The sequence below is a fragment of the Ixodes scapularis genome, unplaced genomic scaffold, assembly GCF_016920785.2.
Source record: "Ixodes scapularis isolate PalLabHiFi unplaced genomic scaffold, ASM1692078v2 PGA_scaffold0__279_contigs__length_252992795, whole genome shotgun sequence".
NCBI classification, from domain to species: Eukaryota; Metazoa; Arthropoda; class Arachnida; order Ixodida; family Ixodidae; genus Ixodes; species Ixodes scapularis.
Genome location: NW_024609835.1, coordinates 127,776,717 through 127,800,797, shown reverse-complemented (window position 1 = coordinate 127,800,797; position 24,081 = coordinate 127,776,717). Strand labels below are relative to the sequence as shown.

Here is a 24,081-nt window from a genome sequence, read left to right as displayed (position 1 = left end):
CAACGTTTGCGAGGAAGCCGCCTGGAGGAGCACCGAGGGTTCGGAGCGAGACATGTGTTTCGCTTTGCACTCGGGAACTGCAGATATTCTAGTGAAGTATGACGAGCAGAAAGCTTCATGAACCATCTGACATACAATGTCGTCTATAAGACGTCTGTAATTGCATTATTTTTATAATGTGAGTGCAGTTCCAACACGGAAGTGCAAAAGCAGACGACGCGGCGTACGGGCCCGTATGTTCATGTCGCGCCCGTCGCGTCTCCTGCAAAAGTGACGTTGCCTTCGGCAATGCTAGGCGTCCAAAATTACTCTAAAATTACTTATACTAAAATTAACGCGAATGTGGATCCTCCCTAAGGATAGGTCAGCTCTCGGCGCACACTCCCGCATGGGTTTTCTCTTCGCTCGACAAGACACAGCCCAATCAGGGTGAAGCCTAGTGAAGTCCCTAGATTCTCTTGGAGCTTTTTACTAGCTGTTTGGTGGGAACAGCGCAAAAAAGGCGTAGCACAAGGACGAAGAGACACACAGACAGGGCGCTGACTTACGACTGAAAGTTTATTGCACTTCAAAAATTGAAATAAGCACAGAGAGGAGGAAGGAAAGAGAACAAACAAAGCAACCCGATAACATTCGGCATCAGCCACGCCCCCACACGCTGTCACGCGAACCTGCCACACTTTTTACCGAAATCTACATCGTCATCTGCAAGGGCAACAGAAGCAGCGCTCACACACGTGTCAGCTCCGATAGACGCCATAAAATACGCTTCGTCTATGTCCCTCGCAGTCTTGTTTTTGTGTCGAAACAAAATCTTTATATCATGAAATTATATAATAATAATAATAATAATAATAATATAAACTTCGCGGTGCATTGTGATAGGTGTGGCTGCTCGTCGTCATTTCATGATATAAAGATTTTGTCTCGACACAAAAACAAGACTGCGAGGGACATAGACGAAGCGTATTTTATGGCGTCTATCGGAGCGGACACGTGTGTGAGCGCTGCTTCTGTTGCCCTTGCAGATGCCGATGTAGATTTCGGTAAAAAGTGTGGCAGGTTCGTGTGACAGCGTGCGTGGGCGTGGCTGATGCCGAATGTTATCGGGCTGCTTTTTTTTTTTTTTTCTCTTCCCAACCTCCCTTCTACGTTTATTTCTCTTTTTGCAGAGCAGTTAAAACTTTCAGTGGTAAGTCAGCGTCCTGTCTGTGTATTTCCTCTTCCTGGTCCTAAGTCTCTTTCGCGCTGTTCCCGCCAAACAGTGTGTACCACAAACTAGCCCAACCACATGCCTTGCAACTTTTTACAAGTACTGACGTTCTTTGAAGAGCCGACTGCGTGACGGTGCAGGATTTGGAAAGCGGATGGCGGCCTACAGATGCAGTATGATCTGAACACAGGTCTACAAACTCCGGCCCGCGGAGGCGTTTTTGGCCGGCCCACAAATAACCGCAAATATTTCCACTACAAAAGAAACATTGTTGCGACGCGCATTGAAAGTGTCGTCGAAGATGCCAAAAAGAATGAGAGAACAATTAATATACCAAACGTGGGTTCTCTCGTCTTACTATTTGTTGCACATTGCCATCACCAGCATTCGTATTCGCAGTACCCCCGTTCCATGTCGGTGTAACTACAGGTTCATTTCATTTCCTTTGCGTTCCCACGTATATCGTGCTTAGTTTCATGCGTCATAACTATTGCACATTGTTATCATTCGATCTAGCATTGTGCCCCGTGTGATTATGGCAACGTTCCTAAGCGTTCTTATTTTTGCGTGGTGTGTTCTCTGGGTCACCATTATTTTATAACCTCATAGTCAGCAACGCGTTGCATTTAAAAATAAAAGAATGTAAGCGTTCATCCACCTCACAATTCATTTGAAAGTTTTGCTCTAATCTAGGTTTCTGTATTCAAAGGCTCTTGTAGGCCTACTTATTTAGTGCTTTCTCATTTTCCGGCCCTCGACACTGCGAGAGGCCAACGCCTCCTAGATACCAAGGCCTTCGTGCTAATAAAGATGTCGTCACTAGCGAAGGCCAACGCTGGTCGCAGATTGGACACGACGATTGCGTCAACGTTCGGCTCAAACTTAAAGGGGCGGTGCAATGATTTTAACACTGAACGAATGTGCAACTTGCATTTTTTATATTGTTTACTTCGGCATAAGTAAGAGAAAAAGTGCCACCATACCCCAAAATACCTCTATTTCGCTGCGTAATCGTAAAATAAAAAACGCTTTTTTTCCCAACCTGCGGCCACATGGTGGCCGCAAATGGAACCTGTGGTGTGACGTCATTCGGAGTGTTTTTTGTAAGTGATAGTGTTAGGCAATTGTAAGCTTGATTTAAGGTTAAGTTTAAAAAATCTTGTTGTTTAGGCATGCAGAAACGCTTCAAAAGCCTAATATTTCCGCTAAAAGGGTATGAATTATTTGTGGCGCCATCTACCGCAAGTCAACAAAACCTGCCGTCGCCGTCATCCGTCGACGCCCGAGGCGCCTACGGCGACTACACGAGCAACCCGGACGTTTTGTCTTTCCCTCGCTCGACGGAGTGCGTTGGTCGTGGTCCGTAGTATCGTGGTATCGTTATTGTTCCTGGTGTCTCGACCTCGACTTCGACTGCTCGCCGCGTCGCAAGCATCTTGCGCTCGACGTCGCTCAGGCCGTCCGCCCATGCCGCCATGTTGGTCGGGAATCGGCGGGAGAGCGGCGAGCCTGGCGAGCCGGCGAGCGCTGGGGAAACGGAAGCCAGAAGAACCCAACCGGAAACCAACGCCACTCCGAATGACGTCACAGGCGAAGCTGGTGCCGCTTCAATGTTGAGTTGAGGGGTGCCAGAGATATCAATTTTTTTTTTTTAATTAAAATTAGGGCAAGTAGGAAACAATGGTTTTCGGTCCTTCGTTTCATATGTGGCCGGGATCAATTCCCGCAATTAATTAGCCAAAGTTCGCAAATTGTTGCACCGCCCCTTTAACTCGAAGCCGAGCGCCCAGACGCAGCCCTTGTTTCGGATCTGTGTCCAGCGTTGGCCTTCGCTGGTAACGCAAAAATGTCAGCTCTACGGCCTTGTCTTCTAAGCGGTGTTGGACAGGCTCCCAATCTGGCCCCTCAGTCGAAACGTTCGGAACCCTCGAACTAAAAGACGCCGATTTGTACCCGTAAAACGCGTTTCGTCATACCTGATGGACGTCGTCACTCGGAAAAGGAAGTACCGAGCGACTTCAGAGCTTAGGAGATCATCTAATTGCCGAAAATATCTCGCGTGACGTCGTGGTCGTTTTCCTGCTCCGGTTAACACGACGCGTCGTGTATTCGGCGCGGAGTCGTTAGCAGAAGAGCGCGAGGATCGGGGTAAGTGCATGTTTCCGTGCTGGACTGCAATAAGCGAGGCTTGCAGGCCAACTATTTCCTTCCTGGGCTTTCCTTGCCGCCAACGGATCCGAGAAAACAACTTCTGGGATCTTATTATTCAGCTTCCCGCGAAAAGCTGGAAGCCAACACTCGTGCCCCGTGTTCGGTCAGAAAGGAACGTTCGGCTTTTGAGGAATGTGTTTATTCTTCTTCCTATCCTTTGTCTTCTTTTACAGTCTCCCACAATATAAAAGGCCCAATCACCGATGCAGTTCATGCGGCGGTGATAAACACACTTCAAACAATTTTTTTTCTTTTTTTTTTTTTAGCACCGTAAAATGTTGCGCGTGCCTTAAAGTTGTGTAACGTGAGCAAATCTTACGGATTTCGCCCAAAAAGTTTCGAATCATGCATTTGCGTTAACTAATTAAAAAGGTTGTTACTCCAAAGCAATTGAGAACCTAATTATACAGGACATTATTATTTTTCTAAAAAACCAATAAAACGTCAATATTTTTTGTCCGATTTGTTTTCTTTTTGGCAGGAACAACTTGACCCGTGTTATTTCCTGATCCAGCTGTCGCAAAAATGTTTCATGGCGATATCGACTGGTGCACTTAAAGTGGTTCCGGGTTGCTTCCTTGTGTGTTTGCCTGTTATGCGCGAGCGATCCGCGACTCCAAGCCCTCACTTTCAGGCCCTCACTAAACACATTCGTTTTTTCTCCCCCACGCGACCAACAATCTCGTTGCATAAGAATACTTCAGCGCGAGAATCTCACTGGGTAGGTTCGAACATAGAACTGCCGTTTGCTTAGTTGGAGTCGCAAATATGGAATGTTTTGGAATTGCCGCAAGCCTAGCGGCGGATTTCGCCAAGCAGACAGTGCGCGGTGGAAGCTACGTGCTCGTTTGCCTCGCTCCCGCCCAGTGGCGTACCAACTTGTTTTTGAGTGGGGGGGGGGGGGGGGGGGCAAACCAGACCTCCCCCCCCCCCCGCCGCCGCCGCCGCCGCCCCCCAGGGCCGGGAGGCGGTGCCCTTGTTATCACTTGGGCGCCGCCGGCCAGTGTTTGCCCTTCCCAGTGGCGGCTGTTTCAGGGGGGGGGGGACACATCCTTTGCCCCCCCCCCCCCCCCATTCTGAGAACTGGGGGGGTAAGCGCCCCCCTTGCCCCCCCCCCCCCTCCCCCGCCCGGTTGGTACGCCCATGCTTTCGCCCATCGCCCATAGATAGATCGTCAGTCAGGCGATGAAATGGAAGGCGGGCGTGTAGCTCCCGCCCCACCGTCAGCTTAGGGGTGAATAGTAGGCTCTCGTTCGATGCACCGGTGCAGAAAAAGGGCAGTGTACTTTCGGTATATGTATTGAGATACGACTGCCCAACACTTTTCTGCACCGGTGCACGGTGTGCGAATAAATCGAACGAGCCATGGGACAACGAATAACTTTCGCCTGTTTGTTCATGCAGTCCATCGTTAAAACGCGCATTTTCTGTTGTGATTTATTTAATCGTTCCTCTCTACTGAAACGAGATGACGAAAGGTACCGTCTAAAGCAAAACAAACTAAAATAAAAAAAGAAGAAAATATGAAAGACGTTTACAAATCTTTGTAATGCGATACTAGATAGAGCTCAGCTTTTGAGGAGGAGCAGGGGAGGGGGGAAGGTATGCCCCTCCTCCTCCTCCTCCTCCTGCCGCTGAATTCGTTCATAGGTGACGTGACACGAAGTCGTGACGTTATTTTCCCCGCTAAATATCGCGGGTAAATTGAATTGGTATTGAGGTCACGTGACGTCAATTTTTCCCCTAAATTTAGCGGTGAAAATTCTATAATGCAATGCGCATGGTTACGCCGACGCCGACCAACCCGGAGACGGGCGCCTAAGAGGCTGCGCTCTAAACAGAGAATAAAAATCCCTAAACAACCAATCACACACACAAAAAATAGGATATTCATAGGGTTTGTTGCCTACGCCCTTGGCTTAGCTTTGTGGTAGACTCTCCAACACAAATATATATATATATATATATATATATATATATATATATATATATATATATATTTATACATATATAAAGTAAAAACTTCGTGCTTCTCAAAATAAGTGCGAAACCAGCATAACGCATCCGCTTCCTGCTTTTGTCTAAAATTTTATGATAATGCGGGAGTAACAAACACTCAGAAACCTATACCTAACAAACGAAAAAAAAAAAAGAAAGCAAGTAAATAGTCGACTTCGTGACGTCATCCTTCCCTAATGCTCTTCCTCTACAGTAAAACGTCGAAAAAAGCTTCTCTCGAGGTCCGAAAGCAAATGACCGCCATAAAAAAAATACACAACGCGCACCGCAAAAAAAAAAAAAAAGAAAAAGAAAAAAAAAAAAAGAAAAAAAAAGAAAAATGCGATTGCGTGTTATTTGAGTTTGGGGTCGTCAAAAATGACGCTTTCCGACTTCCGGTTGGTGCTCTGTTTGCGAGAATTGGCGTCTAGATCTCCTACTGGTCCCTCGGACACTTTTTGGATTCTTCGACCCGCTACAGTCACCAAAATCTTAGGAAATGGTCGCAAGGCGTGGCTCGTATGCTTCCTTCTTCGTGATTCGTTCTTCGCACACTTACGGAAAATAGTGCATTCTTACTGGGTGCGCACCAATATATACTCCCCTCCCTCCCTCCCTCCCTCCCTCCCTCCCTCCCTCCCCCCCCCCCCCCCTCCCGCGAATGTCATTCACCCCCATGTATTCGTTGGTTGTATCGGCCACGATGTTCCAACCGAACATTTCCGAGGTCGCTTTTAAGTTACAGCTTCAGGATACGATCACGGTTAGTTCTGAAATTTTGGCATCTGGTCCGGACCCCTCGAGCTACATACACTTGGGCGTAGGCTGAGCGTTCGGCGATTTGCAGTTCAGTTTTGCAAAGGGAGAGAGAGAGAGAGAGAGAGGACACCCTGTACAATAAGCGGAGGCACCCGAACGTACACGTGCCGTCCAGGAACTCTTTCGCAACAGTCACGATGCCAAAGAGACGCGGATATAGTGTAGGCCACTACAGCTGTTCCGCCAAAACGTTGATCCCGGTCTCGAGAATGCTAATAAAGACAAATCGAAACAAAACAACAAAAAAGGGGCACGCACGTGCAACCTCTGCCTTCTTCTACCTGTAGCCTATAGCGGGCACTTAAACTCTTCGTCTTATATAGAATACCAGGGACAATAAAAACCCTCTTTGACCCCGAGTTATCTACGCGGTGCTGTAGTAAATTAATACACCGGCATAAAAATGTATCTAGATAACGAAAGGCTGCGAGTATCCGAGAAGCAATCCCGTATAAATAGTCCAAACAAACTCCCCAACATATACAGGAGGTCCCACGAGGCGCTGTTATCTCTAAGACAATTGCGCTACCTGAAAACAATTGCGGCGGAGTGTAAGGTCGTTCACCGAACGCCGAGGAAGGTGCAAGAATAAACACGCTGGTGGAGCTTCGATAGGACGCTCCATGTCACCGCACCACCTGGCCAAAACTGAACTGTACACCCGTGAGCGATATGAAGGTGAACATCCCTCTTTTCGTTTCTGACGCTCCTGTAAGTTTTGGAACAAGCTCTGTTCCAGAAGAGGGCTAGAACGCAAAAGTTTAGACCCTTGGCCACGTACCATTTGAGACGTTGAGAGTTAAAGTGGGAGCCGCATGGAGCGTTTCTGGTCGCGATTCAGGCGCGTCGGCGTCAAATCGACGTCATTTCCTGCGCGCGGCCGCGCGTTTTCGCGGGAGCGTTGGTTCCTAGCCGACCCAGAACAAGACGCGCGCGCCGAGGCGTCGAAGCGGCTCTCGCCCAATGAGGGTCGGTCGAACTATCATGTGATCCTGCGCAGTCCGCTGTTTCGTATTCAGAACATTTCAAGGTATTCAAAAGCATTTTTATTTTCCATATAAAAATTGAAAGGGTGTTCCTTTTGACATACAAACCCGTTTTATTTACTTATTTGTTCATTTATTTCTCATTTTGTAGTATTTGCGTCAACATTTACATCGCGTGTTGAGAATGCTGTTATCTGGCAACGCTGATAACGCGCGGCCGGCGGTGCTTGGCTTTGTCTGCATGCGGGTGCCCCCGCGTCAGCTTCCGCGCGAGCGTTCATAGCGCGTCGCGTTTTCGCGTGTAGAAAAACGCGCCATGCGGTCTGCGCTTGATATAGCTTTAGGGAGCCGTAAAACAGGCAAGAAACTAGGTAAGGTGTTCACCTTCATATTGCTGGCGGGTGTACTTCGTTTTTAGACGCAGCCAACGCTACGAGCCGAGACCAAACAGACAGCGTCAAAAGCGCACCGTCATGGTGTTGGTCATGTTTCGGTGCGTGTTCTATAGCTGAACCAATCATAGAGAGAAAAGGTCTCGTGACATGCGCTTCTGACTCTGCTTGATTGCTTCCATTACGTTATAGCGTCGACTTTGTCTATAAACTTAAAAAGGGCACTGGAATAAAAAAAGAATAAAAACTAATAAAACAAGTAGTTTATTTTATTTTTTTCTTGCACAAAACAAATTGTAATATTTACGCCGTTAGATACAATTTCGGTGGAGGTCATGGCCTGCTCTAAGCCCGCCCTCGGACTACTGGCCCCGCCCATTACTACTGGATTGGCTTGGCTAGCTCGGCAGAACAGGCTCCTCGCAGTCACGACGTCCGATGCGTCTAGTTTCGCGTCTGATATCGCGCGCTAGTCGTGCGAGCAGATGCGGGGCAGCCTCTGGCATCGTCTGCTATTCCACCACCGCCTATCGTCGTCTGCAACGCCCGTAAGACGCAGCCGTGAAAGCGGCGCGTCGGCGTCCGTTATCGCCTGCTTGCGTCTGCTGTTCCACCCCCGTCTCAAAACGTCGGCAGCGTTCGCAAGACACGACCATGACAGTGGCATTTTAGCGGTCTATCATGGTAAAATCACGGTCCAACACAAGTGTCTTGGAGCGTGACTGCTGCGCCGCGACCCGGTTCTAAAACGAAGCTTGGGAGTTTCGGTACTCTGAGAACATTCAGTAACTTTAGTGATGACGTTTGAGGAAAAAGAGCTTGGACCTTGTCTTTTAGGTGGTGTACTGGCTAAACACACCAGTCGGAGACACTTTTCAAGCATCATTCCGGAAGTGCAAACGTGTTTCGTAAAGCCGCCATGTACTATACGGACACGACGACAACAACAAAAAGGTAACTGAAAGAAGAAAGAAAAAAAAAACTATCCGCAAAGTAAAACAACCAGTTCTCACGTCTTGGCCTTCTTGAGCGTCGACACGCTGCAGAACCTCTGCACTTGCGTCTGGCTGGTGCCGTACGAGGCCAGCCACACGAACGTGGTGCCCAGCAACACGTTCCACAGGGACACCGAGGAGTGCAGGTTCACCTTGGTACTGAAACACGGTCGGCCGACCATTAGATCCGTGTCAGCTCAAGTTCACAAATGAGCTCGAGCTGACACGTCTTTTATTATCGAGGAAAACTTGCTAGGGCAAAGCGCTTGAAGGCACGGCAGCTCTTTATGTCGGTCCCACTTCGGCAACCCTGAATTCGCTTATTTTTTTATTTTTTTTTTTAAATTTTATTTGTTCATAAAACAATGAAACACCTTACACGTCAGTAGACATTCGTTTAGAGGTTTACGTTTTGTTCTCTTTCTGTTGCAATGGTAAGATAAGTGGGCTCGCCGATATTGAATTATGAATACGTCACAGCGTGCACGAACAGCGTTCACGGCGTCTTCAACGCACTGTTATACACACTATAACAGCACCCGTGTCATTTTGTCTGTTTTGTCTTTTTTTATGTTCTACTAAACTCCCGCAAAACTCTCACCTGCAAAACTCTCTTTCACGAGTGTTTTTTTTTTAAGTATTTATTGTATGTAACTGTAAGTCTCAAAATAATATTACTGCATAGGCGCACTTTAGGAACTCTGGTTCTCCACACCGAAATTCCGGAAGAACACACAAATTCGACCAGTTCGAGGAGCTTACTTGAAAAACTGTATCCGATCACCTTGCACCGCGGTCGACCACACGTTTCGGAAACCTCCCACTTTGATGACGCCCTGCGATAAAATTACGGGAAATAAAATCGCGTAAATGCATGTTGGAAATGCTGTGGAAACACGCGATTAAAGGTGAAAGACGAAACAATACAAAACACCGGATATGGTTGGAGTGTCAGTAAGTGGAAATGCAAACTGTTAGTCAATCAATAGCTACAACAACGTGTAGAGGTTAAGGAACTGTCGTTCTTACGACTGCCGGCGAGTCTACCATCGGTGGCCACCTGCTTGAAGACTGGGCATGAGCACTGACTTCACGTTACCGAACGCGAACTCACTTCAGGGCCGGCTTGCTAAAACCAGGCGTCTCAGCTGAGACTGTGTCAAAGAAAGCACTGCCAAAGTTAACGCACGAGCAGAGCGGCACGCGAAGTCGAGTCCCAAGCACTCGAGCGCCTCAGGCTTGGCAAGCTTTCTCGTCCAAAGTCTAAGACGCTGATTCTAGGAAGCCGACCGAGTGCGCGCAATAAATAACGAAAGGTCGAGTTCTTTCAAAAACAATAAACTATGCGGAGAGCAAGTCGTCTGCTTCCTGCGGAGGAGTTGCGGTGACGTCAGAACAACGCCGAGCTCTGATAGGCTCTAGCTGATTGAAAGGATAGTGGGTAGAGCTCAATGCTCGATGCCTTAAGGTGTACCCACTTCTTTTTTTCTGTTCTTAACCAATGAGACATCCGCGTCCTGACATCGTCGCAACCCCTGTGTAAGGAGGAGACGAATTTGTGCTCCCCAGAGTTTCGGGCGTATAGACCCTCTCTTCAAGGGCGCCGCCATCTTGAATTGTTGTCACTTCCAGTATGGGCGAAAACATTGTTTTGCCGTCGCCACGCCAGTAAAAGACACTCAGGATATAGGCGTAACCGTCACACATTCTCGTTTTGCCTCAACTTTATTTTTTTACTAGTTGCAGGTTGAACCGTTTTAGTATTTTTTCGTCACCCATACCGAATACGCCTATTAGGTGGCTGGGGACGAGAGTACACATAAAAGGTCTATACACCTTTTACAAAAAGGCGCGCGCAGCCATCTTGAATGTCGTCATTTCTAGTATGCGTTAAAACACGATTTTGGATATCTCCGTTCACGCCGCTGGAAGGTGTTGAGGAAAAAGGCGTGATTGTCACACTTTCTTGTTGTGCCTCACCTATGCTTTCTCGCATATTCCAGGTTGAAAGGTCTTATTACTTTTTTCGTCTCGCATACCGGATAGGGAACCCACGAGACTGAGAACGAAAGGAAACGAAAAACGTCTTTACGACAGACAGGCGATGCACGTTAAAACGCCTAGACATAACAGTTCGAGAGAAATATTATATTACACTATCGACCCTAAGCTCCGCCCATCAAAACACACAAAAGCTGTCGTTCGGCAGTAAAAACATCATGCAATGTTTGTTTCTTTTTTTTTTTTCTTTTTTTAGCGCGTGGTTAACGAAAGTTCTACCGCGAAAAAATAGTCTGTGCACGACGAAATCTTGCTGCGCGTCAAATCCCGCACTTTCGGAGTCTGACCTATACTCCGAAGCTCCGCCTTCAGCGCGAGCTCGCTGGCTTCCGCAGTGCTTTGGTTGTGCGTGCCTGCGCGTTCACACTTGTGTTAGCAAGGGAAGAAAGCTCGCACTTCTAGTCTCAGCTTAAAGGCGATAGGAGCGCGTGCTGATGGCGAGCTTCCACAGTTATTTTGCAATGTGCATTCCGCACCATCAAGAGCGCCGGTCTTAGCAGCCTATTGACGTGAGCTCGTTCTGAGCATGCGCTCTAAACAGCACCCACAAATATGGCGTCAAGTGAATACTTCCTATAGACGTTTTCCGTTTCCTTTCGTTCTCACTCACATGGGTTCCAGTTCTGGTATGAGGGACGAATAAATAATAAGACATTTCAACCTGAAATATGCGAGAGGATATAGGTGAGGCAAAACAAGAATGTGTGACACTGGCGCATTTTTCGTGGACATTTTCCAACGGCATGGAGAGATCAACACGATGTTTTTGACGCATACCAGAAGGCACGACATTCAAGATGGTTGCGCCCTTGTGGAAAGGATGTATAGTTCCGTCCTAAGCTCCCAGAAACCATATTATAGTCACTGACAAGGTAAGAACGGCAGGGAGGAGCGTCAGTCATCCCGCTCCCAGGGCGAGCTTCGTATCTTCGACAACGTTTCGGCGTCTCGCGCAGCAAAGCACAACGAAAGGCATGTAACCTCGGGCGTTCGAAAGACACGCCCTGCCGTTCTCATTCTTTCGGTGACTATGCCGAAGCTCGAAACGTCGTGATGACCAGCGGAGTCGGCTTGCAAACAGAAAGAAGAGAAAGCGAGGAGAAGTGGAGCGCATACCAACCAGAGCGACCACACTCGCCAGACCCAAGATCATGATTATCATCTGAAAAGCGTCTGTCCACACGACCGCCTTCAGACCGCCCTGCAGGGGGAAAAAAACATCGGCAGTTGAATTATCGCTTAGCTTCAGTTATGAAAGTGGGGACACGATAGTATATCTAATTTCAGGCTGGCAAATATTCCAGAAACATTAACTTCCATAGAGGTTAAGCTGCTTCGTTGGATAACCTCCACATCTCAAATACCAGGGCTCATAAATATTCCAGAAACATTAAATTCTGTGGAACTTGTTTCGTTAATGATCTCTACGTCCCGAATTACTTCAGTATTGACTTGCTCGCCGTGCTGAATTACGGCATTCGTGGAAATTGCCTTTGTTCGCTGGCACTGAGTTATCAGATGCCTTGCGTCAAATAAACGGAACGACATTTCTTGGATGTACACTGAATAGCCGAAACACCGTGACCACCCCCACATTATGGAAATGAGCGCGCCTACAGCTGGCGCGTCATCCGCGTTATCTACCATCTTCTGATTTGGATGGTGGATGACAACTGCGAGGGGCAGGGAGGTATCATTTGGTCCACTAGGTGTGCATGTAATGAGAAAGGTTGCTGATGCAAGCAACTATGACAAAGGGCAGATCGTGATGTCAAGATCATTGCTGACCATGCTACACCTATTCGTGGCTTGTCTTCCTCGTCGTGACTAAACTCACCCTACAGGTCAACGCTCCGTGCGACTAGGCCAGCATTGTGCTGCTGTGAACTGAAGAGCATGGTGATGAATTCCAGTTGATGTCCTGATCGTACAACTTGTTAGATATCAGTCCTGACTATTGAGCACATCTGGGATGTGCTCAATACAGCTCGGAGCTGACAAACCACCTCCTCGTAATCTAATTGCGCGACCTGTGCCTGCAAATCTGACACAATCTTATTCGAGGCACTGACCAAGTGCCTGTAGAATCCATGTCAAGATGGGTTGCAACTGTTTTGCGCGCCAAAGGTGGATGAACTCGGTATTAGGTGGGTGGTCAGAAATGCTTTTGGCTGATCAGTGTATATACGAGACGTGAAGTGCGAGCTTGCTTACAATTGGCATCATTATTTTGAACTAATCTGGCACGTATTGAAACAGATAAATTCGGAAGAATTAATATACGAGTACTTTAGAAGATAACGAGATAGAGCTACATAACAAACTCGAATGTCGACGGTCCCACAGACAGTATCACAAACACGCGGGTTTTCGTTTCTGTCTCTTAAATAAACAGATAAATTGCAGATCCCTGCTGTAGATCATGTTCGTCTGCATATCGGAGGGAGGTGGCCTAGTATTCATAAATACATTTTTACATGGTATAAGAGCATATGCAAGCATATTGTATGTACAGTGCTAATCACACTTGTCTATAACGCGCAAACGTGCAGCTTTCTCCGGGGAGCGCTAGACTGGTGGCATTCGTGGAAGCTAAGCTAGTCACGTGGAGCAACATGGAACGGCCCGCTCGAGGGGTGTCCTTCCCACTCTATCAGCTGGCGGCAAACGCGGAAGGCTGCTCGCACGCTTTTTACAAACATCATTGCTCGAACAATAAAGAAACTAAAGCATAGAGGCGTATCAACGATGTCGTCATCAAAAAACAAAAATGTATCATAACGCACTTTACTTTTATCGCTTGCCAAGCTGGCATAAGGCTTGCTACTATGCAAAAAAACAAAATTACATCAATTGACCGGATTCAACACGACTTCGCATAGTATCGAGAAAATCCTACAGGACTGGACTGGAAAGCACTGATCGCCGACAATGACACCACCGACAATGACACCACAAAGACGTCCGAACAAGGATAGTCGGAATAAGTGAAGCGGGGTTGTCCCAGCTGATAGAGTGGGCAGGACACCCCTCGAGCGGGCCGTTCCATGTTGCGCCACATGACTAGCTTAGTTTCCGAGAATGCCACCAGTCTAGCGCTCCCCGGAGAAAGCCGCACGCTCGCGCGTTATAGACAAGTGTGATTAGCACTGTACTTTGCGGGTTTCCCATATGTTGAACTGACAATCAATTAGTACTTTTTTCTTTCATTTCTCAAATACATTTTACGTGAGAGGACGACGCTGTAACGAGCCGCTTTCTAAAAGAAACAACAAACAAAACAAAAAGCTACAGAAAGAATATTTAAACATCATTGTGCCGCATCTTTCAGAAACAAACGTTCGTTCTGGTCAGCTCATTTTGAAGCTTTGGGGTTTAGTAGTATGTCGTTGGTGAGCTTTTATATGAACTGTTCGCTTTTTGCTTTAGTTTTTTGCTTTCCTATATGCTACTATCCTCCCTTTTTGCTGGCCCCCCTCATGTAATGCATCATCAGACGTCTTCGAGGCAAATAAATGGAACTAATGAAATGAAATGAAAACAAAAACTTGCAAGAGAGTTTCAATTTCAGAATTTTTACTCATCTTTGATAATAATATCTTCATAATGATAACACTGACTTCGATTGCGCCCGACAAATCGATAACATATATCCAGTCATCTATATCGTTCCTAAGAAAAATTCTCACACACTGAAGATGGCTGCCGTGAAACTGCGTTTTCGTCACAAGTTTCTTTGCACCAATAAAAAAAAAAGTGTCCTCACCAGCACAGTATAGAAAGTGCATATCAATCCCAGGAACACAATGGACGTCCACACAGGCATACCGGTAACTAGAAAAAAGATTCATGAGCAACAACTTTAGCGAAGTGATTATGGCATCCTTCTTCTATATATATTTTTTACGCATGGGCTCATACAAAATATATTTTCTAATAAAATCGAAATAAAAAAAAGCCGAGAAAGCTAGGTAAATGCAATTAATCAATTAACTATATCTTTAGTGAAAATAAACGTATATGCTTACAATTAGAAACTTGCTGATCGTCCTGAAAAAACACTAAATTCTAGAAAGAAGCGCGTGCGCTGGAGTTACCACTCGTAACTTTAGTGCGCTAAAGTTACCACTCATGCAACAGGCCCAAACCTGGCGGCGATGAAAAGGCGAATGATGTGGGACGGAAAAACCGAGCGGGCGCGTTTTCGCACCCACCGTATCGTGCCTGTTGAGCGAGTGGTACATTTAGCGCAACACATATGCTTCAAGTCTTTCTAAAATTGACCGATTCAGTTGTTTTCGATGACGCTCAGAAAGTCTGCATTTGGAATCATACGTATTTCTTCACTAATTAAAAAGTTAATCGAGCGTATTTTGTCAATGAACCGACTTATCGTGAAGATTTGCCCCCTATATTATTGACCCCCAGCCGCATAATAACTCACCTGCACAGTCAGTCCTCATTTGTGTAGGTTTTACTTTTTTTTTTAACGGAATAAAAAGAAAAAGTTTATGTATACGTTTCTCGTTTTTTTTTAAAGGGGCGACGCAACAATTTTTGTACTTTGCGCAAATACCGTTAAAAACGGATCCCTGACGCTAATGACCTATAAAACACGCGTTTGTTTTTCACCCCACGCAATAGAAGTCTCCGTAAAATATTAAAGAAAAACGAGCAGCGTTCACACCCTCAACTCGCAGTCAGAACAAGCGGCCACGTGATCTGGAGCCGATTATATGCCGCCAATGTTGATCATAGCCACGCGCTGGGGCTGGCAAAGCACAGGGCACGCGCTGAGCTCCAGACATTGTTATGGCTCGGCTATCGTCGTCGTTGCAGCGGTTGGACACGGACCACTACCCGAATGCTTCTCGAGCTAGTAATTATCACGACCCTAAATCGAGTGCGCACGCAATGCTCGGGTCCAATCTATGAACCGCATTCAAATATCGTCACTTGGGGTGTACTGCGATCCCCGAGTTACGTCATCAAATTTTGCAAAGGAGAGATTGAATGAAAATGATCGCTTTTGTCTTTGAAATTACACCGCAACAAAGGAGTTTCTTGGCCAATGGTGTTGCGTGCGAGTATCCTTGTGTCCCACTAGTGCCAGTAAGCTCGTGTAGAGAGAAAAACATTCCAATTGATTATCATTGCACAGCTCCTTTAAAAGAGATTTTTGTAGTTATTTTAAGGCCTAGTCGTACATTTTTGTACTTGGTCCACGAGCATGCTAAAAGTCGAGCATTTTAATTGGTCGAAGGAGGTCAGCGAACGACCACGACACCGATCACGAAAAAGCTTAGCCCCGCCCCCTGAAACACATTCCTGGCCACACTACTGATCGAGAGTTTCAGTAGTTCGTTCAGGTGCCTCCAATAACGACGCCCGAAAACGATACTAAGCATGCGCAAAGGTGTCGGCGGAGTATCGGGTACCGTTATCGGAGTTATCGGAACGATCTACTAAAACTCCCTAAAGCGGCCTGTACCGTAAAGCCGGGATCACACTGCTTATACATCATACAAAAGACAGTCTGCACGCACATTCGAACGCGAGCCACCGCGAGATCCGTGCTTCGAATGCCGCATGGCATTGAGTTCAGGTAGGAAACTCGGCACGGCGGCATTCGAACCACGGATATTGCGGTGACTCGTGTTTCCAGACTGTCTTTTGTCTAATGGATGAGCAGTGTGACCCCGGTTTAATTCAGGGTCCTTGAAGGGCATTCGCGCAGTACGAGCGCGGGTCAGTACTAGCGGCGAGATGTTTTAGTGGCGCCCTCCTACGGTTCCCCCTTGTGACGTCATTACCTTGCGAACAACCAGTTCGATGGTGTTTGTAGATAGCATGGTGGAAGCCTAAAATCATTGCGCTCTCAAAGCAACACTGCCAACACCGTCAAAACGAAAGTTTTTTCATTCCTGTTATTTCCGTCGATGATAAATCCTTTTCTGACGTCATAGTCAGCGTTCGGCCAATCGTGGAAGGCCGAGCACAGCGACGCTTTCGGTCGCGCACGTCGCCAATAGCAAAGCGCCGTTCACACACTTGCAAGCGAGTAGGACGGGGAGAGACAACACCGGGTTTTAAGCCTCTTGCGACGTCTTAGGACCGGATGCGCTGCTGCGGAGCTGCTCCTACGACGTCGCAAGAGGCTCAAAAACCGGTCTTGTCCCTCTCAGTCCTACTCGCTTGCAAGTGTGTGAACGAGGCTCAAGGCTCAGGTTCACACGCCCGCGTTTGAGTGTTACCGACCGGGTTGCATTGCAACTGATCGGGAACGCTTGTGACGAGAGATAAAACTGGCGCCATCTATCGGCTAGCACCTGAACACTTTCCATCTGCGTATACATCCCGCGTCATAATCTTTCACGTTGTGCTCGAAATAATTTTCACAATTTTATCGGAGCCCGTTTCTCCTCGATAGTCCGGAAATTCGGTACCGAAAATACAGCCAAAATCTTCGATGCATAGTTATACGATGACAGGGAGTGTTCCAGGACTGCCTCATGAATGGCGTCAGTGTGCCAGTGTGTTCTTTGGATAGATGGACGCTAAACGCTGTACCCTTTATAACGGGAGGTAGCTTGCGCCACCTAGCCTAGAAAACAAAAGTATGATTTTTTTTTCTCCGCGCCGATTTCCTCCCTCTGTGTCTTTTTGGAACTATCAGCAGGTAGTGTGGGATAGTGCCAGAGTGATCTTTAAGGAATCGAGCAAAAGAAAAGAAAGCTAGCGTGTCTAGATTTTATCGTTTCCAACTGGTCGATCGCGGTCACGTGGTTTTGGGGACCGCGTTCGCAATAGGAGATGCGAGGAGGAGCCGAACGCGCAGATGCGCAGACCGCAAGCGTCTCACGCCTTTGCGCACCTTCTCCGCCCGCTCTCCTCTTCCCCAGGCAGCAAACTCACGCGTGCGGATAAACAATCTGCGCAGGAGGTACTCGCCATTAAGTTGTCGACGCTTTCCATACATCGAGTTGCTCACTGTCTTAAAACTAAGCTCTCCATACTCGCTGTCACATAAAAAGAAAAGAGAAGTTGTGCGCATTATGTATGCGCTGCCCAAAGACGTTTTTACAAGATTTGGCTGTTGGAGAAAGAAACAATGATTTTGAAGTTCGAAACGTGTACGTCTTGATAAAATAACGGTAAGCTAATCTAAAATTCACTCACATATATTTCAATTCACCACATAGAGTAGTAAATCAGTAATAATCCGCGAGTAGCCGGACTTTTTTTTTTACTACAGTTTTCGAGGTGAATGCGAGAATGGTGTTCAGTCGTCGTTACCGTTCACGAGTGGTTGCAACGCGGACGATCGTACTCAGGAGTAAACGTTCGTGCATTAGCCTTGAACGGCAATTTCACGTGAAACAGCGCGACAAACGGCAACAACCAACACCGACGCCAACATCCATGAGCAACACTTTCGTTGACAGGCCACATGTTTGACGGAGTTAGACGTCCAACTTGGAGGACAGTACACAAGGACACCTGGGGAAGCTTTCGTGCTGTGACAGATGTCTGCGACATATGTCACAACAACAAACAGTGGAAAAAAGAAATCGTGATGATTGTTTCTTGTGAAACGAATATTTAGAAATAAACTGCAGTTTGTACGTCCATTGTCATCTTTTCGTATGACCTTCCATAGTGAAGCATGAACAAGCGCTTCACAACTCGAGCAATTCATTCTTCTTTGCTTCTCGAAGTTTATTTTCGATCTCGAGGAGACCCCGATCCAGATGGCTCAGAACCGACCATTCGAGTGGAACGTCATAAAATCGAAATTTCGCCATGTCATCATACCAACTCGCCCAAATTACAACACTTCTACAAAATCAAAATTTCGGATGTCGGTATTTGGAAAAAAACGCGAAGCGTGATTTTTATCGAGGGGCTTCTGACAAAACCTCCTCGAGTTATTGAAGGACTTGCATCCCAAGTGCACAACAACTCGAGGCATTGTACACGCAACCTGAGAAGCAGCAGAGCCGACGGGAACATCCCATTAAAGCACGCTCTTGGCACGCTCCAGTCCCGAATAAATCTAAACTTTTCTCGACCGCTCTCACAAACCCCGGGGGTAGCACGAGTGTGTCGGGTGTGCAACGCATCCAAAACCACCCAAAGCTTCCTGCAAACAAGCATCATCAGGCACGCGTAATCCACGCACGCATCGTGTGTTCCCCGGGTTTATCACAATGATCGAAACAAGATTACTTTTGTATTAATGTATAGCTATAGTTCCACGTTGATCGTAAAGAGATGACGAACCACTTACCCGATTCTAAAGCCACAGAGGGGCCGTACAAAACCACGCCCATGTACAGCAGCTGCGCAGACGAGGGAACCACAATCTCAGTCACCACAAATGTCGAAAGCCGAAATCCGCGTACGCATTTAATAGTTTCGATAGCGCCACATCGATCAACAGTGAGCCGACCAACCATTCCTTGGTACAGTGGTCAGCACAAACACATTTTGCAAACTCTACTACAAAAAACACACACACACACACGAAAAAAAAAACACTGTCTGCGTTGGCGGTTATAGCTGTCTGCGCGACTGCTGAGCGAGAGCTGACGGCGAGGTTCCGCAGCACTTTTGCAACGTGCATTCCGCACCATGAAGGTTGAAGGTCTTAGCCTATTATTGTGAGCGCGTTCGGAGCATGCGCTCTAAACAGCGCGCTCAAATACGGCGTCCAGTGAACACGCCTTATACGGTCTGGTTGCCTACCCTTTGCCTGGATTCACTGGTTGCAGTGACTGGTCATTGACGTAATCCGAGGGAAAGTATGTGACATCCGGGCATTCCTTCGAGTGCGCAGAGGCCCCGGCTAAAGGCAGCTTTCTTAAAGGGGCGGTGTAACAATTTTTGTGCTTTGCGCAGGCACCGCTTAGAACGGATCCCCAAACGTTAATGACTTATGAAACACGCGTTCGTTTTTCACCCCACGCAATAGAAGTCCCAGAAAAAAATAAAAGAAAAACGAGCAGGTTCACCCCCTCAACACGCAGCCAGAACAAGCGGCCACGTGATCTGGAGCCGATTATATGCCGCCAATGTTGATCATAGCCACGCGCTGGGGTTGGCAAAGCACAGGACGCGCGCCGAGTTTCAGACATTGTTATGGCACGGCTATTGTCGTCGTTGTAGCGATTGGACACGTGCCACTACCCGAATGCTTCTCGAGCTAGCAATTATCACGAGCCCAAATCGAGTGCTCACGCAATGCTCGGGTCCAATCTATGAACCGCATTGAAATATCGTCATTGGGGTGTACTGGGATCCCCACGTTACGTCATCAACTTTTGCAAAGGAGAGATTGAATGAAAATGATCTCTTTAGTCCTTGAAATTACACCGCGACAAAAGAGTTTCTTGGCCAGTGGCGTTGCGTGCGAGTATCCTTGAGTCCTGCTAGTGCCAGTAAGCTCGTGTAAAGGGAAAAACATTCCAATTTAATATCGTTGCACCGCTCATTTATTTATAGCTTTCATAAAACTTACTGTGATCAAAATAACTGGGTAAAGCTCGTATAGTAAGACCACTCAAGCTCGCGGCACCAATATTCCACCTGTCATGTAACACCCATAGGCTCTGACCACATGATGTTAAAGGGGCACTGACAGGTCAAAATCATATTTCACTTTATTATCCGAAAAGACTGAAAACCATGCCTGGACATTACCCTCAAAGTTCGAAGCTTGGGAACTCAGTATGTCTTAAGTAAAGAAAACAACTTCCAAAAGCCGACTTTGAAGTTTCCGCGCGATCCGCTTCAGCGCAGTGACGTCAAAGACTCAGTCGTCCTGTAACTTGAGTTTCTCTCACGACTCCGAACCGCCCCGACCGGAAGTGTCGTGTTCGCCAGCGTCCCGCGATCAGCCGCGCTTCTCCAGGCGTGCCACCTATTGCTGAGAGCAGACGACGCTCCACTTCCGAGTTGGAAATTCTTTTAGGGCCCTTTCAGCGATCTCGAATTCTTCGAAACGGTTAAGGTCCAAGAGAACGCGCAGTGGACTTTTCTGAGCGACGTGAGGGGCCACGTCGCGCCGGTTCTGCGTGAAAGGCCGACCCGGCAGTCAAAACCGAAACTACGGTACACAGACACTGAGTCCAGTTGTTTAGGCTGTTTGTAGATATCCCTTTTGAAGTCAGGGAGGTTGTCGGGCACCGAAAAGAGAACTTCGCCCGATTCACCGACTCCCCGATCATCCTCAATGCAACATGTGCCGAGCGCCGCCGTGTTTTCCGAGGGAGGATAAAAAGCCAGGTGGCGCCATCACTTCCGCCTGACTCCGATTTTCGGTATTTCAAAAAGAAGGGCCGTAGTGCGCTCGCAGTTGCGTTAAAAACATGTTTTACGAATGCCGTTATTAAATATTACAGAAATGTCGCTTACAAAGCTTCTGAATTTCATAATCAATTACGTCACAAATAAAACGAAGTTAGGAGGTGAGAAGTGCGAGAAAAATATGTCAAAATAAAAAGGCGCGCGCACATGTGGGGAATTTTTTTTTTTTTTTTTGCGTGTCTGAGATTACAATTTGCATCGTTTTTTTAAACAAGAGAAAAAAAAACTACGACCTTTGGGGTGTAGTGCCCATCTAATCCGTCATTTGTTCGTTATATGTCGACACAATGTTAAATGCTACCGTGCACAATTGGTATTTAAAGGGGTAAAATGGAAGCCCGGGCGGCCGGCTTCGGCAGGTGCTGCTAATAACAACCAAATTGTGGACGGAATTATATTTAGCACCTTACAGAACTTGCGGAAACCATCAGAGCCGACTAGATTTGAAAGGAACTGTTTTCGTGGGGGCACTCGTGCAACCTGGAAACGTTCGTGGTAAGCACTAACGCGCGCACACGACGTGAAACAGTTAGCGCGAACAGGAGATCGGCGCTTTTTCGCTTACAACTCATACGAGGCAGTCACCAGTTACTAACATCATACTTTACCGGGTAACAAGGTGCATTGGGAAAACTAATTCAACCACACTACTTATTTTAATAGCAACATTTCCGCTATACCAAAAAAAAAAAGGAAAACGGGATGGCGTGTTTGTGTTTACTGCGCAGCACTCTAGTTTTCACAGCGTGGAATTCAACTCGTAGAGAGGAGTACACGTGGCTTGCACGTGACATCATCGCACCATGTTAATGTATGTTGCATGTTAAGAAAAGCAGGACAGGCTCCTCCCGCAAGGCCATCCCCTCTTTCCACTTTAGCAGGGCGAACGCCGGAGAGGAGGCGAGTGGCCTCGCCTCCTCTCTCACCTCTTCTCGAGCGTTTGCACCCCTGAGGTGGGACGAACGGATGGCTTTGCGGAAGGGAGCTTGTCCTGCTTTTCTCATCTGCGACAGTGTATATATACTGTCGAGACCGGTATTAACGAGGTCAACGGGAATCGCAAATCACTTCGCTATATCCGTTATTTCGTTATAATCGACTTCGGTTATATAGAAGTGCAAAAGGGAATGGGAAATCGTGATCGCTTTGCTGTAGCCGCAATTTCGTTATAACCGGTCTCGACGTGGTAATCATTCCTACACTTTCTTGTAAAAAAAAAAATCGATGGTGCGAATTACATGTTTCAGAACGTACACGCTCAGCAGCAAGGCCACCACAACGGCCGCTGATGCGACGTCGCCGCAAGCAACGTACAAATGTGGCTGGCAAGGCTCGTACGATGTTCCATCGTGGGCGTCAGCGCGTGCAAGAGGCCTCGATGCACTCACCGTGTTGATGATGAACGACAGCGAGCCCAAAGTTCGCACAGCTCGGGACCGAAAGCGCCTCTCCAGGTACTAAAGAAAAAAAGAAGGAAAAAAAAAAAAAGAAGAAACATGAGAGGTTGTGACAGTGAAAACGTACGGGCAAATAATGAGGAAGAGAAGGGGAGGAGAGCGTGCGAGGACGTCAGAGGGTCGATCTCTCATTGGAAGGATCAGTGGGTAGACGCAAAGGCTACCTGCCTTTATTTTTAACCACTCTCTCCCTACAGCCGGGGCCAACAAGAGCGTCGTCTGCTCCTCCCACAGGGTCTGACTTTCGAACGCCGAAAACCACAGTGGGAAAGGGTAGTAGTAGTAGTAAGCGTTGTAGGTGAAAGGGGGGGGGGGTGTTTGAGCCAATCGTGTGCGCTCGCTGTGTGCATTTGTCACTGGCTCAGCGGGAACAAACAAAGGCAGCTATCCTTTGCGTGTATCCACTACCCTTTCAATCAGAGCTCGGTTCTCTGATCTCACTGCACGCTCTCATCTCCTCCTCTCCCTCAGTTTCTCTCCGTATTGTTCTCGAATGTGTCTATAATCAATTTCAATTATGACATCCTGTATCGCCCCTCCCCTCCCTTCATGTGCATGCACGCACAGCACGCACGCGGACTTAACCGTGGCAAGCAAAGACATCGGTGTGGCCCAGCTGGAAGTTCGGCATAGGGTTGTTCACGCAAAAAAGGGAAACCGGAAGAGAGTCAATAGGGAGTTTTCGTAGATGGTTTCCGCCGTCCCATAACGCTCTCCGCAACCCGGTACGATACTCGTAACTCTACAGCCAAGGCCATCGGCGCGCAGGCGCAGCAGCGGCTGCTTCGTTGCGGAGGGCTTAGCGGAGGGGCAAACGCGGTCTACGAAAACTCCCTAATCATACACCTGTGAATAGGGGATACCTACGCGCTGCCTGAAAGTACTACATTGATATCGCTCAAATAATAACTAGGAAGGTGCCACGTGAACGCATTGAAGGTTCGTTTTTGACAGCGGGTAGGCCGCAATGCACACAGAAATTGCAACGAGCGAACAGGATATCGAGCTTGAGCGCCAGAGCAAAAAGTAAAGATGCGCGCTTTAACTTAAAAAAAAGAAGAGATCAACAATGCAAATTCAAGTTTACATTTGACTCCCTTTTGTTTATTTTTTTTCTCTCTTTTTATAAGGGAAACTGGCCTGCACTTATAAATGTGTCAGGGATATGAGATTCTCACAAGGATGTCTTCTTTTTTTTTTTTTTACATAAATCTTACTCGCATGAACAATATATCATCAGGTATAGCTCATGCGCAGACTTGTGCCAGTTACTTGAAAAATGTTATTGATTACGATCACAGATTACTCAGCCTTAAATGTATTACCGTCACTCATTAATTCCATATAAATGTAGTTGATTAGTCGCTTCGTTTCATGTTACATTCACGTTACAGCTCGTATACTTCTCGAGAAATAAATGAACAAAAATGTTGTGTTTCCATGAATTCGTATTGCGATACCACTTTCGGTGTTCCACAGTGCCACATTATTGCGACCGTTCTAAACAATAAAGAATGAGAGAGAGATATTTCATCTTATTAGTCGTTGGCTCCAGGCCGCGCACGGTGCCTTCCGTCGTGC

At 47.2% G+C, this 24,081-nt stretch overlaps 1 protein-coding gene across 2 annotated transcripts in view; it reads right to left on the bottom strand.

Annotated features, from left to right (window-relative positions):
* The window catches only part of LOC8027275 (sodium-coupled monocarboxylate transporter 2), a 147,034-nt gene that overhangs the window by 62,488 nt on the left and 60,465 nt on the right, over positions 1-24,081 (bottom strand). For both annotated transcript variants that reach the window (XM_040223072.3, XM_040223073.3), the window contains exons 2-7: positions 22,432-22,500; positions 18,966-19,017; positions 14,442-14,509; positions 11,796-11,876; positions 9,377-9,450; positions 8,633-8,773 (exon numbers count right to left, since the gene is read on the bottom strand). In XM_040223072.3, the coding sequence (XP_040079006.2) occupies positions 8,633-8,773; positions 9,377-9,450; positions 11,796-11,876; positions 14,442-14,509; positions 18,966-19,017; positions 22,432-22,500 (485 nt within the window). The remainder of the gene's footprint in view (positions 1-8,632; positions 8,774-9,376; positions 9,451-11,795; positions 11,877-14,441; positions 14,510-18,965; positions 19,018-22,431; positions 22,501-24,081) is intronic.